Source organism: Kogia breviceps, chromosome 3 (genome assembly GCF_026419965.1).
Source record: "Kogia breviceps isolate mKogBre1 chromosome 3, mKogBre1 haplotype 1, whole genome shotgun sequence".
Lineage (NCBI taxonomy): Eukaryota > Metazoa > Chordata > Mammalia > Artiodactyla > Physeteridae > Kogia > Kogia breviceps.
The window spans coordinates 84,870,003-84,888,582 of record NC_081312.1 but is presented as its reverse complement, the minus strand read 5'-3'; the positions used below and the strand labels follow the sequence as shown (position 1 = coordinate 84,888,582).

At 52.6% G+C, this 18,580-nt stretch overlaps 1 protein-coding gene across 6 annotated transcripts; it reads right to left on the bottom strand.

Moving 5' to 3' along the window:
• Positions 1-3,040: 3,040 nt before the first annotated feature.
• On the bottom strand, positions 3,041-13,455 carry SPINT1 (serine peptidase inhibitor, Kunitz type 1). 6 transcript variants are annotated; one of them, XM_067028990.1, is made up of 11 exons: positions 13,082-13,373; positions 12,329-12,868; positions 7,259-7,386; positions 6,889-7,027; positions 6,608-6,778; positions 6,406-6,432; positions 5,941-6,066; positions 5,785-5,835; positions 4,635-4,805; positions 4,362-4,409; positions 3,041-3,955 (listed from the first exon to the last, which is right to left on the bottom strand). In XM_067028990.1, the coding sequence occupies exons 2-11, from the start codon at positions 12,786-12,788 to the stop codon at positions 3,744-3,746; spliced, it is 1,533 nt and encodes a 510-aa protein (XP_066885091.1). In that variant the 5' UTR covers positions 12,789-12,868; positions 13,082-13,373; the 3' UTR covers positions 3,041-3,743. The 6 variants fall into 6 exon arrangements, with proteins under 6 accessions (XP_066885091.1, XP_066885092.1, XP_058914039.1 ...); XM_067028991.1 differs by having other exon boundaries at positions 13,154-13,373; XM_059058056.2 differs by having other exon boundaries at positions 13,169-13,372.
• Positions 13,456-18,580: the final 5,125 nt, after the last annotated feature.

Below are 18,580 nucleotides of genomic sequence, written 5' to 3'. Positions count from 1 at the left end.
CTAACGTGGGTCATGTGTATGCAACAGAGCTGTGAGAGAATGGAGAGGGCAGCTGTGAAACAGCAAAGGCTTTTTGAGCTGGGTCACGAGGTAAGTAGGAGCTTTCCATGGGGTAAAGAGGCATTTGAGGTGGAGGCAACTGCCTATGGAAAGAAAGGAGGCATGACAGTTCTTATTTATTTAGGCTGTGCCAGGTCTTTTTTTTTTTTTTTTAATATTTATTTATTTATTTGGCTGCATCGGGTCTTAGTTGCAGCACGCTGGGTCTTCGTTGCCGCATATGGGCTTCTCTCTAGTTGTGGTGTGCAGGCTCTAGAGCACTCGGGCTCAGTAGTTGCAGCACGCGGCCTCTGGAGTTGTGGCGTGCGGGGCTCTCTAGTTGTGACATGGGTGCTCCAGAGCACTCGGGCTCAGTAGTGTGGCACACGGGCTCTCTAGGTGTGGCATGCGGGCTCTAGAGCATGCAGGCTTAGTTGCCCCACGCATGTGGGATCTTATTTCCCCGACCAGGGATCGAACCCGGGCCCCCTGCATTGGGAGTGCGGAGTCTCACCCACTGGACCACCAGGGAAGTCCTGGGAGGCATGAAAGTCCTGAGAAAGGGAGTCATTTGGCTGGGGATGGAGCAGAGAACAGCTGGGGACATCTCAGTAGTTTGGGGGCCATATTGTTTTGTTACAGTATTTGCATTCCTTCCGCCTGCACTCCAGAGTGTAAGCTGCAGAAGAACAGGCACTGCGTCTCAGCTTTTATTGCTCCACACCTGACACCTGCCTGGGACCGTGTACTCTGGATCCAACCCTTGCAGCAAAGACAGCGCCCAGCAATGGTGAGCGCGCCCCCTAGCGGCTCCTCCGCGCTCCCACCTCCTGTCACCCAGCTGACTCAGCCCTGCCCCCCTCCCTCCCAGCAGCTCTTCCTAGGGAAAGTGCTTTGTCTGCCATCATCTCACTTCATCTCCACCTCTCCCTAAGAGGAGGATGCTCCCTTTGGCCCAACAAATACTTATTAACCTTTTATTATGTGTTGATTACTCTTCTAGGCATTGGGATACAGAATTGACCTCAGCCCGGAAGTGCTCATAGAGAACCAAGGGATAATGAAAGTTGTTCCCAGTGCTGGGGAGACCAGAAGAGGAATAGAGCCCATTTCGAGTTCTGAAGGATGGATGAGTGGCTGGCAAGGTAGGAAGCAAAAATACTGTGTCTGGGAATTCCCTGGTTGTTCAGTGGTTAGGACTCTGTGCTCTCAGTGCCGAGGGCCTAGGTTCAATCCCTAGCTGGGGATCTAAAATCCCACAAGCTGCGTGTCTCGGCCAAAAAAAACATACAGTGCCTGATGAAATAGGAATAGCCACAGGACCGTAATGGGACCCATCCCCTGCCATCTATTCCATGTTTATTGAACTACTACCATTTACTAAGGTCATAGAGGGGGTGTGGGGTGCTGGAGACCCAGAGGTGACTTAAGATATCATCTGTGTCTCCAGGAGCCCACAACCCAGTGGGAAGACAGATAAGTAAATGGAAAGGAAAAGGGGGCGCTATGTGCTGAAGGTCCTGTTAGCCGACACAGGGATGTAGAGTAGGGAGTGCCCCCCAGCCGTGTGTATGCAGGATTTCAGGAATGAGAACTCGAGTTTAGGTTGAAAGATGAGAAAGGGGGAGGTGGTCCAGGATGAGGACAACAGGTACACGAACACAAAGGTGTGAGAAAGTTACCCATCAAAAGTAGGCCCATCCTGGGCTGCTAATAAGGTTCTGCTTCTTGATCTGAGTGCTTGGCTCCTGGGTGTGTTCAGTTACAGAAATTCATTGAGCCGTGCACTTAGGACTCAAATATGGACATTCACCTAGGTTGCCCTTCAATCCTTTAAAAGTAGCCCCCAACCTCTCACACTGCCGTTTGATTTTTCTGTATAGCATTTATCACAATTTAAAAGTGTCTCTTTTGTAAGGCTAGACTCTGGAGCCATAATGTAAGGGTTTAAATCAGTCCTCTGCTACCAGCTCTAGGACCTTAGGAACTGAACTTTGCTGAGTCAGTTTCCTCACCTGTAAAATGAGGATAATAATAGTACCTTCATCCCAGGGTTGTGTGCTGAGGCAATCACTTGAGATATGTAAAGCGCTTACATAGTACTTCCTATGTGCTTATCTTACAACCAAATTTCTAATGACTCATGGTGCCTGGCACATAGGAGCTCAATAATTTGTTGAATAAATGAAGAAATGGGGGCTTCCCCGGCTGGTCCAGACTCTGTGCCTTGACTGTAGGGGGCACAGGTTAGATCCCCGGTTGGGGAACTAAGATCCCACATGTCGTGTGATGTGGCAAAAAAAAAAAAAAAAAATTTTTGTTAAAATAGAAAATGAAGAAATGAATTAAAGGGATTATTTGGGGGGGGGCGGCACCAAGAGGCAGGTAGCTCAAACAAATGCAGGGGTGTGGGTTGGAGAGAAGCACCTCAGCTAAAGGCTCCTTCCTCCTCTGTCCCTCAGACCCTGGGGATCAACTACACTCCGGTAAAGAAGCAGAGGCTTCTGTGGGTGGCCACATGGGACCCCTGTACCCACACCAAAGGGAGCAGAGATAGGGTTCGGGGGACTTCCCTGGCGGTCCAGTGTTTAGGTCTCCGTGATTCCACTGCAGGGGGCCTGGGTTCCATCCCAGGTCAGGGAACTAAGGTTCCCAAAGGCCGCGTGGGGGGAAAAAAAAAAAAAGAACCAGGGTTCAAGCCTATGCATCGTCCCCTGCCACCCCATCCTCCACTACACACTGCAGGCTCAAACCCGGAAGAAACAGTGCTCCGTGGCCTCCCTAGGCCCCCTATTCCCACGGCCCTTTCTCGCCTCCCCACCCCATGGCGGTCAGACTTGGCACTTCTCCCCACCCTCAGGGGCTGGGGCTAGGACAGTTTCGGGAAGGGCGGGAAAACCTGCTAAACAGGGTGACCAAAGCCTGAACCGGTAGGACGGGGCAGTCCCATCTCCCCTGCAGCTCTGTTCCTCTTCTGGCCCACAGAGCAGAGGCAGGAGACTCACAGGACAAATCACTTTATTACACTGTGGGTGGACTGGGGCTGGTGGGAAGTAGGGGAGCAGGAGGGAGTGTGATGTTGCAGGGCCCTGGGGGGTGCCAAGGATCTGGCTGTGTGTGCCAGGCCAGGCCAGGTTGGGGTTCACTCCGCGGGGAAGGGGAAGAGGCGGCAGCAGCCAGAGAGCCGCTTTCCACTCTTCTCACCCACCCGCCATGGCATTAAATAAACAGAAAGCAGCTCTGTACAACACAGAATATACAGGGACCTCCTCCCCCCGACCCCAGCCCTGGACTTTGCAGGGTGGGAGGGGCAGCTCTGGAGGACGGAGTTGGGGCCTCCAGCCTCTGATGCCACCCCAGGCTCCTTCCCAAGGTCATGGGATGGGGGCAGGCAGCTCTGAACAGGAAGCAAAATTCCAGCTTCCTCTGAAGTCCTAGGCAGACGGGTCCAACCATGCGTGGGACTCCTGGCTCAGAGGTTTTCTGCTCCTTGCAGACCCTTGAGCTTTCTCAGGAACAAGTAGCCTGAGCTTAGCTGAGACACCTCCAAGAGGGTCTGGAGCCCTGGTCCTAGAGGCAGATCAGCCTGGGAAACAGGCTGGAGGAGTCTGGTCCCAAAGTCTTCCTCAGCCCAGGCCTCCATCTTGGCAAGAAGGAAGCAGGGCCGGTGAGAACTGACGAGAGAGCCCTCTAGAGCCCCAGGCTCAGAGGGGTTGGGTTGTTTGGTAGTAGACCAGATGCTCCATGTCCTCAGTGGTGGATACCTTGGAGCTGGTGGGGGTAGAGGGTGGGGGGTGGTGGTGGCGGTGTCTGTGGAAGCCCTTCCTCTGGTTCTTGAAGAAGCAGTAACCCAGGACGGCTACCACCACCACGATGCAGGTGCCCAGGAGCACTGCAATGGCCACCTCCACGGAGCCTGGGGGAAGAAGGAGCTGAATGAGGTGCTCCCAGGGCCTGCTCAGTTCTGACGCCCACCCCCACTCTGTATGGAAGGGAGGAGGCAAATGGATGCCGGTCGTGGAAGGCCCTCGGGCATGTGAGCAGCTAGGGATTCTGATGGGCTTCCGGTCCCGGCTCCAGGGTGCTCTACTTGCAGGTAGTGTGGGGAAAGGCCCGGGATGCTGACGGCACACACACTTGGCATGCATTCTTATGCTTCTCTCCCTTGCCCCTGGCAGATATCACTATTGATCATGGCACTCTGTCCCTTTAGCCAACCTCAGGATCCTTCTCAACGCTGGCTTAGGCAGTCACAACCAATTGTGTGAGTTGATCCTTGAGTTGATACGTACTCAGTGGTGACAGGGCAGATGGGGGCTTACCTGTGTTGGGAATGGGGCTTTCCCGCCGCAGACCAAACACATCCTTCTCTACAAAATGATCAGGGCGGGGGTCGTGGAGAGACAAATCAATACGAAGGGTTCAAAGACACAGCTGCTCTTCAGCAGTGCCCCAGACCCAGTGCCATCCTTTCCCACCCCTACTCCAGGTGCTCTGAGGACGAGGTGTGACCAGCCCAGGCCTTGGGACAGAGCCAAATGCTCTAGCTAAGCCTTTCCCCTCCCCATCTTCCGCCCCCCCACTGCCCTGCTCACTGGAGATGCCACGACAGGACTCAAGGCACTGCTCCTCCTCCTCAAAGTTGTTCTTGTTGCCATAGCAACCGCCATAGGTAAAGCGGGCGCAGCGTTCAGTGAACGGGTTGTAGTACCAGCGGGGGATGCTCTCCAAGCAGAGGCCTGTGTCTGGCAGGTCCACGCAGTGGCCTGGGGAGTAAGGAGCAGGCAAAGGGGTGAGTGTCCACGGGGCCTCCCTGCCACCACCAGGCTCCACATCATTGCTGCCTACCACCTCCTGAACCTCCTCCTCATGTTGAGGATGGCTGTGACTCAATGAGGGCCTGGGGGCCCCAGAAATATCTGGCTCATCTAAAATGTTGCAAGGAAGATAAATACAGGAGAGTAAACTTAGGCCCAGAATCACCCTAGACTGACTCATATAATTATTTTTCAATTTTCTTTCAGCATTCCCAATTCTATTAAGGTCTTGGTTTTCTCTCTAGCACTGGATAGTCTACCTTTTAACAAAGAAGGCTAAGGGTCTGAGTCTTGGCAGACAACAATGTCCAGCTAAGATTTATTACCACATTTTATCATACTTATTTTATTTATTTAAAATAATTTTATTTATTTTTATTTTTGGCTGCGTTGGGTCTTCATTGCTGTGCGCGGGCTTTCTCTAGTTGCGGTTGAGTGGGGGCTACTCTTCGTGGCAGTGTGTGGGCTTCTCATTGCAGTGGCTTCTCTTGTTGTGGCACACGGGCTTAGTTGCTCCACGGCATGTGGGATCTTCCCGGACCAGGGATCGAATCCGTGTCCCCTGCATTGGCAGGCAGATTCTTAACCACTGCGCCACCAGGGAAGCCCCTATTATACTTATTTTAATAGTCAGTCTCAGATCGTGGCATGTAATAGTGGCTTTTCATTTACGGTAGTGACATGAAATTTCCTTTTTAATACATTAAGTTAAATCAGTAACATCTCAGTGATATGCAGGCATGGCTAAATTTCTGAATGTGTTAAGAGGATGTATGATGCTTGGGAAACATAGAAGGAAAGTCCAGGACACCCCCTACCCAGCTTTCTGCCCACAGCCTGGTACACACAGCAGGCCTTCGGCCCATTGATGGGATGAGTGAGGATAGCAGTGCTAGCCCTGACCCAGGGGACCTGGGCAGGAGCTCACCTTTGTCTCTGGGGAAATGGATCCTCTGAAGTTTATCGAAGCCTCTGGTATCTGCAAAGACGAAAGATCAGAGGCGCAGACCTGACAAGCGTCTCCCAGAGCTGTGGGGTGAGTCTCCCCTGCTGCACCCACCGCCCTCCATCCCCCAGGCCTCACATTTTTCACAGATGGCCTCATCAGAGGCGTCAGGGCAGTCGGGAGTGTCATCACACTCCAGGAAGCTGTCAATGCAGCAGCCATCACTGCAGCGGAACTTGCTGGAGTGACAGGTACCAGAGCACACTGGGTGGGGGCGGGACGGGGTGGACGGTGAAGTCAGGCTCAAGCATCGGCCAGCAAATACCAAGAGTCCATCATCTACCTGGCCCTCTCTACCCCAAGGTGGCATCATGACACAACCCCGGTTCCCTTTCCACCCCTGTCCCTTATACCCTCCTACACACAAAACGGGCGGAAGCTGATAGGAGGATCCTGGGCTGCAAGGGCTGGGGCACTCGTGGGCCTTCATCTTGATGGTAGGAATGGGTTGTTGGGCCAGGGCAGTGTGGTCAGGGGCCTGGACTTGACAGAGGCTGGAAAGCTAGCAGGGGTGAGGGGAATAGGGACAGGAGCAAAGCTCACCTGGATGATGCCTTTCCACTGAGGGGCCTGGGAGAGAAAAACAGAGAAGTGAGAGGAGGCAGGGCCAGGCCCCAGCAGGAATGAGCTGATAGGGGACCTGCAGACAGGGGATTCCCACGCCCACCTCCCTGACCCTTGACGAGAGAACACCTACCCTGGGGGAATGTCACCTGAGCCCCAACACTGCTTCACAAAGGCCCACCTTGCACATTGCGGCAGGCGAACTTGCACTCTTCTTCCCGAAGGTAGTTGTTCTTGTTGCCCAGACAACCTCCATAAACGAAACTCTTGCAGATCTGTTCTGTGGGGTCGTAGTACCAGCGGGGGAAGGATCCACGGCAGCGGCCCACCTTGCTGGAGGCGAGGCAATATTCTGGGGGATGGAAAGCTGGTGAGGGAGCTCCGAGGGCCGATCAACAGAGCCGGAGCAGGGTGCAGGGGGTGGGTGAGTCCTGGGTCTGCCTCCCTGCCCCCCTTCCTCACCTTCTGTCTGCTTGGGGGACAGCACGGTGACTGTGATGTTGGATGTGCTCTCTGGCTGGTCTGAACCAGCCACCGTCAGCTGGAACAGGTAGCTGCCTTCCTTGAGTCCCCACAGCTTCACCTGGTCTGGATCATTCCTCTAAACACAGGAGTGGCCATCAGGCTGGGACCCCTTGATGCCCCTGGTTGGCCCCAGGTCCTCCCAGTCAGCCCCAATGCCCCACTGCGGGGAGCCGAGGGACTTGGTATTAAATGGATCCTCAGCTTCTATCCACCCCACCCCATCTGGAGCCGCAGTTTGGCCTACGGCCCCAGAAAGGGGGCCCTGGAGAGCTGAGGTGGGGGTCAGGGAGCCAGCCCAGGGTCGCACCTCTACCCTGACGTCTGTGTCACCCTGCAGTAGGTGCCAATCTGTGTTCTCCACACCCTTCAGCACCAGGGGTTCCTGTGGCTGTATCTTCAAGTCTGTGCCTTCCCAGGCCTTGGGGATCCGGGACCCTGTGAGGAAGGTGAGGTAAGGTCAACTCTCACTGAATGGACAGGATCTCTCCTGGAGTGGGGGGCTGGTGCCTTATAGGTCTAGACCAACCTAGGACTCAGCAGCCTGCCTGAGACACAGATGCGATTTCACAACTATACCATCTTCTTGCCCTCTGTTTAGATATATTATACTTAAGACATTTTTATGTTGTAAAATCAACTTTCTGAAGCAAATAACTAAACAGCACTGCCATCTGATCCCATTTAGGAAAAAAAGAAAAAAATATATAGATATATATCAGTATATCAATATATTGATATATATATCTATATATCAATATACGTATACAATATATATATATACACTATATATATATATATATATCAATATATGCACGTATATTTGGAAGGGGGACTTTTCCTGTTTTCTACAATAAACAGGTACTTGTGCTAATTGCTTTAAAAAGTTAAGAGTAACGATACTTTTGAAAAGCCAAATAAGTCAATGTGTAATTAACACCATCACCCCTCGCTCTGCAGCCCATATCACTGCTAAGAAGCCCATCTGGACAGAGACCTTGAGCAGAGCCCCGGGCAGCACCACGTCAACGCTTGGTGTCCCACCATGATTGGCACAGGAGCAGGATGCCTCTGCCACCTCGGACAGACTCTGCCTCCAGTTACAAGGGGATGCAAGGCAACCATACCCTCCCCCAACCAGGGTCTTCAGAGCGAGTGTGGCCCTACTGACACCTTGAGTTTGGACTTCTGGCCTCTAGAACGGTGAGACAGTACATTTCTAGTGTCTTCAGTCACCCAGGGTGTAGTGACATGGCACAGCAGACCTAGGAAATGGACACACTGCCCTTGAGAGTACTACGGTCCAGTGAGGCAGGTAAGACCCAACAAAAGGAAGCAAAATGGGAGAAAGACCCAACAAGATGACAACAACACATGTATCACATGTGTGATACATGTACAAGAAAAGGAAGTGGATGTTTAGAGAAGGGAAAGACCATAGCAAGCTAGAGGAAAAAGGCAAGGCTTTGTGAAGAAGGGAGAAAGGATTTTTTGATCCTTTAGTTTTTATTTGTTTGGTTGTGGGGAAGAATGTTCAGTGTTGTTGATGACAGCAGAAAACATGATAAGCCAAAGCAAGGAGTCAGGAATTTGCAAGACTGGTTTGGTGGACATTAAGGAGACCGGCTGGGCTGGACAGATCCTGCCACAGCTACATTCTCGCCCCTCTTTCCAGATAAGCAAATTGACACCAGAGAGGTTAAATGACTTGCCCAGGGTGGCTCAGTTTCAAAACGGCAGAGCTGGGGTTTGAACCCTGGTCTGATTCATGCTCTCTCCAAAACATCAAAACACCATGCTGCAGGCCATATGTGTTTAGAAGTGTGATTTTTTAAAATAATCTTTATAATCTTTGGGTTTTGTTTTTGTTTTTAGCTTAGGTAATACATGTACATGATGAAATATGCAAAAAATATAAAAGGGTAGTAAGAATTAAGTCCCCAATTCTTAAACCCCCAGGTTCCTCTCTCCAGAGGCATTCTCAATTACTAGTTTAGGTGTGTGTATATGTGTGAGTATCAAGAGAGTGTACAGAATATTCACAAGCATGCTAGTTCTTCATCTTTCTTTTCCCTTAATATATACTGGAAATCCGTCATAGTAATATATAAAGAACTTCTTCTTCTTCCCTTTTTTTGTTGTTGCATAGTACTTATTGGATGAATGAACCAAAATTTACAACACATTTAACCAGTCCATCAGTCTCTCTTGATGTAGGTCTTTCTTTCCTCCCTCCCTCCTTCCTTCCTTTCCTCCTTCCTTCCTTCCTTCTTTCCTCCCTCCCTATGAAGGACTAATCCTTGCTACCTCAGGGTTTATTATGATGATTAAAACAGCACCACAGTATCCAATTATAGGATGTGTTGACACACACTGAGATTGTTTCCAATTCTTTGCTCTTATAAACAATGGTACAGTGACTGATTGCCTGGTAAATTGTTTTACACATGTTTAAGCATAGCCACAGGATGAGTTCCTGCAAGTGGAGTCGTGTTGAGGGTTATGTGCATTTACACTTTGGGTGGGTATTGCCCCACTGCCCTCCACAGAGGCTCTGCAGAGGGTTACATCCAGTGTTAAGAGTTCAAAGAAGAGAAGGTAAAGAGATAAGAACAGCTGGTAGGAGGCTGAGTCAGAGATTCCTCTTTGATGAGGCAGAGAAAGCAGAGCCAACAGGGAACTCTCAGAGGGTGGTCCCAGAGGTGAGAAGACCAGGACACACAGTGACAGCAAAGGGATGGGAGGGGAGAACTTCCACAGAGGAACACATCAAATGGTGCAGAGGGCTAAGGGAATGAGAAAAGGGAACCTCGGTTGAGGGGAAATAAGACCGAGAGAGCAGGAAAGTACCTGTTTGGAACGAAGCCCCAGCCCAGTGGCTTAAGGGCCCAACAGGGGCCGTCCCCAGGCCCTGAGGTGAGAGGCCAAGCCAAGGGGGCAGTGAGCTGGGAGGAGCCCGTTCCTCCCTCCTTGCATTTTTCAGAAAGTAATCAGCAGTCGCAAAGGGGAAAGAAGACAGACTACTTGGAAGTCTACTAGCAGAAAGATAGGCTAGCCCGACTGGCCACCAGGGTGGAAGTGGCAAGCTGAGTGGCACGGCAGACCTTGGGCCAAATCAGCAATGTCCACCCACACACACAGCTGGTCCTCTCCAAGCCCCAGCCCCCAGTAGCAAGAGGCAGATGCCCTGCCCTACCACTCCCTTTTTCCCATCCTGAAAGAGAGCAAAGGGCCAGAGTAGCAATAAAGCCAGCCCCTCCCCCAGCTGCCAGACCTCAGGACTCTCAAGAGAAACACAGACTCCACCTTCTAAGCCACTCCTCATAGGGAAAGAGGGGGAAGGGGAGAGGAGGAAAGAGCAGGGTGCTCAGGAGGCCCCAGCAATCTGGACTGGACTGGACTGGCCTGGCCATAGGCCGGGAAAGGAGGAACAGATCAACCCACCCTGGGGAGGACTCTCCCCAGTAAATGAAAGGTTTTAGAAGCCCTGAGCACTTGCCCACTTTGCCTGCCTCGGTCTACCCTAGCCTAGCCTCCAGGATGCCACAGTGGCTTGACCCTCTTTGTACCCTCTTTGTACTTCCAACCTCTCTAATGGGACTCAGCTGAGAATGGACTCCTTGACATGCACATGGCATCCCCCACTCCCCAAAACGCTGAGGTGCCCTGAAATGGCCTGGGGCCCACACCAAGTCCAAGCTCTACCTAGCTCCCCACAGGCCCCAGGAAATCCCCATCCAGCTCAGCTTCCTGACCAGACCCCAGAGTTTCAGGCGCTAGCCCTACAGTGAGGGGTCCTGGCAGAGCAGGGAGGGCAGGCAGCTCAGATCAATTATAGTCATCACCACCTACACTCTGCTGCTTCCTTGTGGAACAGGCTCAGGCCCTGGCCCAATGGGACTCAGTGGCCCAGCCTGGCCCAGAGACAGTGTCCCCCTCCCGGAATCTCCACCCTACCTCTCCTCAGACATCCAGAGCTATTGGAAGGATAGGGAGAAGAGGAAAGGCTGGAGAGGAAAGTCCCTTTTCTGCTTTCCAGAACTGAGACCACCCAGCTCCAGTCCAATCCTAGCCCCTGGGCTCCCCAGTCTCTGGTTCTGTTGTCCACTGAGCTGTCCTGGATCAGAGACAGGTTTCTACCAGAAAGGTGGTCTTGTGTGAGGAACAGCACAGGACTTTTGGAGGTCCTGCCTGGGGTTGAGTCCCAGGCCTCCCATTTGTGGGCAGTGTTATCCTGGGCAAATTATTTAACATGGGAGTCAGTTTCCTAATCTAAAAGTGGGATGGATGACTACTAATAGCACCCTTTTCAGAGGTGGTTGTCATGATGCCTAAGTGAGAGGCTGAGTGGCATAGCAATCAGCAAACTGTAGAGAGCTAACAGAGGTTATCAGAGTGACCCATCCCTGCCCCAAAGCCCCACCTGGCCAGAACAGCAGGTGGAGAGAATGGGGAATGAAGGTCTCTGGAGGGGCCCTGATCCCAGCTAACTGCTCAGTCCCAGGAGGAAAGAGAAGGAGCCCTGGGCCTGATTTTGCCCTTATTCTAGAAGTAAACAAGGTGAGCAGACAGCTTGGTTAACAGATCCTAAGCAGGGAGAGCCCTGCCTGTCTTACACAAACACACACACACACAGACACACACTTGCCTGGACAGCTGACATCTCTTCTCACACACGCACGCAGCACGCATGCACAGCTGACTTCTCTTCCCTACCAGGTATACATACCAGTGGGCTGACTCACCCAGCAATCCTCCTCATCCCCACCCCAGAGCCTCTAGGCTACTGCGCCCTCAATACCGCCCCCTCCCCAGTTGGTCACCCCCAGACTGGGCTTGTTCTTTAGACTCTGGGGGCCTGGCAGTTTCCCCCAGCCCACCAAAAAATCAGCTCGTGGGGGGAAGAGTACAGAGAGATGCTATAACCAATCCCAAGCCCAGCAGTGGAGAAGGAACCTATCCTTCACCAGGTTCATTTGACAGGGCACCAAGGTGCCTAGGACAGCGCTCCGCCAAGGCTCCAGGCATATCTTCTATCTATCTAGTCACCAGGTGGCCTCCAGACCGCTAACTCCCTTACTTGGCCTATTGGGGCCAGAAGTGAGAGTCCGGAGAAGCTGCGTCCTCTCTCCTGTACACACAACCCAGAGCACCAACCCACTCAACATCCTGAATTCAGGAGCCAGTCTGGGCTCTAGGGTAACTGTTAGCCCTCCCCACTCCTGTAGCCTGTCCTTTATTTACTGTTTGTATCGCCTACTTCTAAAGAGGAGTTGGGGTCGAATGGGGCTCTCCTCCTAACTGCGTTCTGATGCCTCGCGCAGGACTCCATAACCAGTCCCTTCTCTGTCTCCCCGAATCCTGGCACCCTCGTCCTTACCTCCGAAGCTCTGGGTCCGCAGCTCGAGGTAGGAGCGGTAAACCTCCCGCGTGAGGTAGTTGATGAAGCCCTCCCTGGGCGCGAACTTGCACACGAAGTTCTGCTCGTAGAGGCAGTTGATGAGGAAGCAGGAGGAGATGGCGTCCTCCCCGCCGTCGGGCTGCAACTCCACCAGCGCCAGATTGCAGTCGTTGGAGCTGCAGCAGGCGTGCACGCAGTCCCGGCCGCGGCGCACGGTGAGGGAGCGCAGGAAGGTGGCGCCGTTTCTCACCGAGGCGTCGGTGTCGAGCACGAAGGCAGGCACCCCGGGGGTAAAGCGGTCCAGGCAGTTGTCGGCCGTGAGCAGACCGGGGGTCACGGGCGGCGGCCCGGCCTCGGTGCCCAGGAGGCCAAGCGCGCAAAGGAGCCACACGGCGACCGCTGGGATGCGGGCCTGGGAGAGGTGGGCCCCGGCCATCATCCCTCCAGGGACCGTCGCCCTCCTCCCCACGGGGGTCACCTTCACAGTGCGTGCCCCTGAGCTCCGAGGATGATAGCGACCTGAGGGAGGGTAGGGGACGGAGGAGGAGACACCGGATCAGCCGGGAGAGTTCAAGGTAGGCGGGCGGGCCGGGAGGAAGTGAAGGGGAGGACCGGGAAGCACCGAGCACCTCGGGAGTAGAGAGGGGCACGCGGGCCCAGTCCTCCCACGCACACTCCGGTGACCCGACCGCCCTACGGACGGCCAGACGGACGTCTAAGGAGCTTACGTACCCGGCCACACGCACGAGCAGAGAACAAAGGGCCAAACATGCTCAGAACCCGCTTCACCTCCTCCTCGCTCACCTCGGCCCTAGTTACCTGCTCAGGTGAGTGGGGTGGGGCCGGGCCAGCCGAGGTTACGGTCCCGGCTTCCTGCGCGGCTCGGGCCGCAGCTTCCGCCCCGGTGTCTGGTGCGCTGGGAATCGGCCACCTCCTCCCCCCTAGTTTCTGGTAAAACTGAGTCAGCGCGGCCGGGGCGGGGCGGACATTAACCCCAGCGCCGCCGGCTCCGCCCACGCCCGGTGCGCCTGTCCAGCCCCAGCTTCCGGACCGCCTATCCGCATCCCCGGGATTCCCGGCCCTTCTCCCTCAGCCTTGTGCCCAAAGGGGCTCAGAGGCCGGGGCGCCCTGCCCCGGGCCGCTGGATCCACCGAGTTCAGCCTCGCGGGGTTCCCCGCACCCCAGAAGTACACCCCTATTCCCGGAGGCCCGGACAGGTCAGGAAGACGCTTCAGCGAAGTCAGGCACCCGAGGGTGGGTCGGGCGCTCTGGGGCGGCTGCCTCCGGCCTCCCTTTCCGGTCCGGGCCGGCATTCCCAGACCCAGGCCTGAGGCGCTTGGAAAGGGGCTGGCGGAGAAGAAATGGGGGAAAGTCCTATGCAAAAGATCTCGCTGTCGTCGTTAGCCCTCGGGAAATCATTTCCATCTTGTGGCAGGAAGAGATCCCAGAAACTTCGTGGCTGTACCTTTGGTAACTGGAATCCAAGATGCCTGCTCCGTGGTCACCACCTTTGCCAGCTCGGGAAGCCCTCCTTTCTGTCAGAGTGAGAAACAGGAGATTTCCAGTGGCCAGGCTTCCCTGCGTGATCTGCAGTGGTTCCTTTTGGTTTGAGGCCCTTCCTCATCTTGTACTAACGTTTACATTCAGTTCACTGTCGGAGCTGAGTCCCTGTTAGCCTCCTTGGTGGATTGATCCCTTCTCAACAGAATCCCTCTCCTCTCTCACCACATGGGGTGCTCCTGGTCAGTAGCTGGCTGCTTTCTTTCAGTGAAATAACATCCTTGGAAGCTAGAAATTTCAGCTTAGCAAAGTAGCTGAGTTAATGACCTTCACAGAGCCATGGACTCCTTGAAGCCAGGCTCATTGCATTTCCTGAGAGAAGAACTCCTCCTAAAGTCCTGGGCCTGGGAGAGGTGGGCCCCGGGGAGGGACCGTCGCTCTCCTCCCCATGGGGGTCACCTTCACAGTTTGTGCCCCTGAGCTCTGAGGGTGATAGGGACCTGAGGGAGGGGAGGGGACGGAGGAGGAGACACCGGGTCAGCCGGGTGTTTTTTTAAATTTTTTAAATTTTTGGCTGTGTTGGGTCTTCGCTGCTGTGTGCGGGCTTTCTCTAGTTGCGGTGAGCAGGGGCTACTCTTCTTGCGGCGCATGGGCTTCTCATTGCAGTGGCCTCTCCTGTTGCGGAGCATGGGCTTTAGGTGCGCGGGCTTCAGTAGTTGTGGCTCGTGGGCTCTAGAGCACAGGCTGGGCTCTAGAGCACAGGCTCAGTAGTTGTGGCACACGGGCTTAGTTGCTCCACGGCATGTGGGATCTTCCCGGACCAGGGCTCGAACCCGTGTCCCCTGCATTGGCAGGCAGATTCTTAACCACTGCACCACCAGGGAAGCCCCTAAAGTCCTTTTTTTTTTTTTTTTTTTTTGGTGGTACGCGGGCCTCTCACTGTTGTGGCCTCTCCCGTTGCGGAGCACAGGCTCCGGATGCGCAGGCTCAGCGGTCATGGCTCACGGGCCCAGCTGCTCCATGGCATGTGGGATCTTCCCGGACCAGGGCACGAACCCGTGTCCCCTGCATCCGCAGGCGGATTCTCAACCACTGCGCCACCAGGGAAGCCCTAAAGTCCATTCTTTACAGAGCAAGATTGGTCCTATTAATGCTTTTCCCCAAAAGAGATTCCACACCTTCTCATTATGACTTAACAAACCCCAGCCCAATGGGAACTGTCTTCCTACTTTCTTATCTAGAGCAGCTTTACCTACTAGGTCCTGCAGCCAACCCTTCAATCATTTTCCTGGCTAAACTGCAGCATTCCCTTTCTGCCCACATTATGAGTGTTGGAGGTAGGAATCTGAGGTCTGTCTCCCTTCTCTGGATTTTTCTGGGTTTTTCCAGTGCCCCAGGCACAGTGGGGAACATAGAGCAATGATGGTACACCAGGAATGAAGCATATGATTGTGCAGTTACTGGAAAGAAAGGATTTTGTTGAGGTTTGATTCCTGCCTCCGTCAATACCTTATGCATACAAGAATCCTAACACAGGAGACTGTTACCTTATGGTAATATTACTTCAGATTAATCATTACTTCCATTACACCATTACATATTACTTCCATTCCATCATATACACTGTCACAAAAACCTACATCTGTTAAGCCCTGACAATGCCCAAACCCTATGTATTTTCCACGCATTGCCCCATATACTCAAAACAAACCAAGAAAGTAGGTACTATTTTTATTCCCCTTTTACAGATGAGCAGACAGGCTCAGACAGGTGAATGAACTTGTCAGGTCACGTGGCAGTTAGGTGGCAGAGCAGGGATTGGAGTCCAGGAAGACCAAGTCTGTTGCTTCAGCACCTAAACACTGCTTTACTGCATTTGCAATTCTGACTTCATATGGAAATTCTACCCTCACCTCAGATTCAACTCGCCTGAAACACAAACTTTCAAGTGATGATCCGCCCCCATTTGAGATGCCTCCTGTGTGCCAGACACTCGACATCTGTGATCTCTGATTCCCACAACAGCTCTGAGAATAGTTTCTGCTTTGCAGAGAGGCTCACTAAACTCCATCAAAGTCACGCAGTGAAGAGTGGGAGGCAAGACTGTGTAGGGGTTCAGCTTGTGGGCTTCAGACTCAAGACTGCTGGGTTTAACTCTTTCATCTGCCACTTACTATCAGTTGTAGACTTTGGCAACTTATTTAGCCCCTTTGTGCCTTAGCCTCCTTGTATGTGAAGTGGGGCTTCACAGGGTTAGTATGAGGGTTAAATGAGTTAATACAGATAAAACATTTGCCACCTGAAAAAAGTGACAGAGCCAGAATTTTATCTCAAGTCTCTCTGACATCAAAAACTACGCTTTTCTCACTACCTTATGCTGCTTCTTACATCCAGAAGACAAAACCTACACACGAGGGAAAAAAAGACTAAGATAGGGCTTCCCTGGTGGCACAGTGGTTGAGAGTCCGCCTGCGGATGCAGGGGACACAGGTTCGTGCCCGGTCTGGGATGATCCCACATGCCGCGGAGCGGCTAGGCCCATGAGCCATGGCCGCTGAGCCTGCGCGTCCGGAGCCTGTGCTCCGCAACGGGAGAGGCCACAACAGTGAGAGGCCCGCGTACCGCAAAAAAAAAAAGAAAAGACTAAGATAGTCCACCAAAGTGGTGAAAGTGATGGCATTTGAATGATGGGAATTCGAAGTAACATTTTCTTCTTCCTAGCTTAAAAATTATTTCCGAAGTTTCCTTCAGTGAGCATGGAATGCTTCGATGGTGAAGAGAAAACTACACCATCACAACCTCCAAAATGATCATATTTAGCCCCAAAATGCTTCTCTCTCCATATTCTCTCCTGATCTCACTGTCCCAGTCACTTTGGAGTCATCTGTGCCCCCTGCCTTTTCTTTTTTCTAAAAAATAACATTTATTTTAGGCTGCACTGGGTCTTCATTGGTGTGCGCGGGCCTTCTCTAGTTGTGGAGAGTGTGGGCTACTCTTCATTGTGGTGTGCATGCTTATTGTGGCTTCTCGTTGCGGAGCATGGGCTCTAGGCTCACGGGCTTCAGTAGTTGTGCCACGTGAGCTCAGTAGTTGTGGCACATGGGCTGAGTTGCTCCACGTCATGTGAGATCTTCCCAGACCAGGGTTGGAACCCGTGTCTCCAGCAATGGCAGGGAGATTCTTAACCACTGCGCCACCAGGGAAGCCCCAGCAAAGAGCCACTTTTGATTCCATGTTGGATTTGTTTCTTTGAATTTAACCTTTGCTTTTCATTGTTTTTTTTATTGTAATCATACATAATGGCCTGCCTTAGGGAACCCTGCCCCTGTGCCTGAATGTTAAACTAAAGTGCCTTTGTTCAGCTCACAAGGAGACGATCTGACCCTGCCCACCTGTGAATGGCTGCAAAGAAGAAATTAACACATCCCCTCCCTGTTGCAGGCCACCAGAGGAGATGTTTTGCAAGATAAATGGCCTTTTTACTTTACTTCCTCACCTCCTCCCCCTCTCTGTTCTATAAAAGAAACTGGCATCCAGACCCAGATAAGATTTTTTTTTTTTTTTTTTTTTTTTTTTTGCAGTTCGCCGGCCTCTCACTGTTGTGGCCTTTCCGCGGCATGTGGGATCTTACCGGACCGGGCACGAACCCGTGTCCTCTGCATTGGCAGGCAGACTCTCAATCTCTGCACCACCAGGGAAGCCCGATAAGATGGTTTTTTGGGGACCCTAGTCCACCATCTTCTCGGTCTGCCTGTTTTCCAAATAAAGTCGTATTCCTTGCCTCAACAGCTGGTCTCCTGATATATTGGCCTGTTGTTTGGTCAGCAGAGTGAGCTTGGACTCGGTAACACTCCAGCCCTGCCTTTATCTGTCCTTCACCTGTTCAGATCCTCAGTGACCCCCAAGACCCTCTTTAGCAGTGTATACAGAACCAGCTATCCTCTGGATGGATTCATAAAGTTTGGTTTGTGGAGAGGTAGAGAGCGTCAGAGGTACTGGGGACCTTAGTTAAAGCCCTTTACCTTACATATAGGAAACTGAGGCCCAGAGATTTGTCCTTGATTTGTTCAGAGACACAGAGATAGTATTTGGCAGAGGCCACTTGCAGACTTCAGGTCTCTTGAATGCCAATCTTGGGTCCTTTCTGTGATTCTGACCTGACTTGCTGCAAATCATTTCCAGATGATATTGTTTTCTAATTGTACATTGCAGGCCCAAGGAGAGCTGTCTGGGTAAGTTATCTCTGGACAGAGCAGAAGTGGTGCCACATGACTTTCAGGCCTCAGCCTTGTGGCTTGCATTTTCCCCACTTAGAACCAGTTGTGATGTAAAGTTTGACTACCCTGAGGAAGAGAGAGGCCACGGGAAGAGAGCAAGACCCTGGAGGATGAGAGACTGAGAAGGGAGAGAGAGGGATCTGGCTATCTCACAGTCACCTCAGCTGACTAGCTTCATGAAGCCATCCTGCATCCTTACCCTAGTCAACTCGTACCAACAGAGATTAGCTACACCTGTGAAGCCCTGCTCAAGTTGCAGAATTGTGAGCAAATGTGTTTGTTTTAAGCCTTTAAATTTTGGTGTGATTTCGTAAGCAGTTAGGTTAGCGGGTCCCTGGAGAAAGAGAATCAGGAATGGCATTCTTGACTTAAGAGAAGCCATTTGAGGGGAAGTCCCTGGCAGTGCAGTGGTTAGGATTCCAGGCTTTCACTGCCAGGGGCCTCAGTTCGATCC

Bases quoted from the DNA above. Each gene is read 5' to 3' on its own strand.
- SPINT1 (XM_067028990.1), bottom strand. From the start codon at position 12,788: ATGATGGCCGGGGCCCACCTCTCCCAGGCCCGCATCCCAGCGGTCGCC. The intron at 6,779-6,888 runs GTGAGGAAGGGG...TCCATCCCCCAG, and splicing joins GTCCCCCAAGCAGACAGAAG to AATATTGCCTCGCCTCCAGC. The intron at 4,806-5,784 runs GTGAGCTCCTGC...CTTACTCCCCAG, and splicing joins CCATTTCCCCAGAGACAAAG to GCCACTGCGTGGACCTGCCA.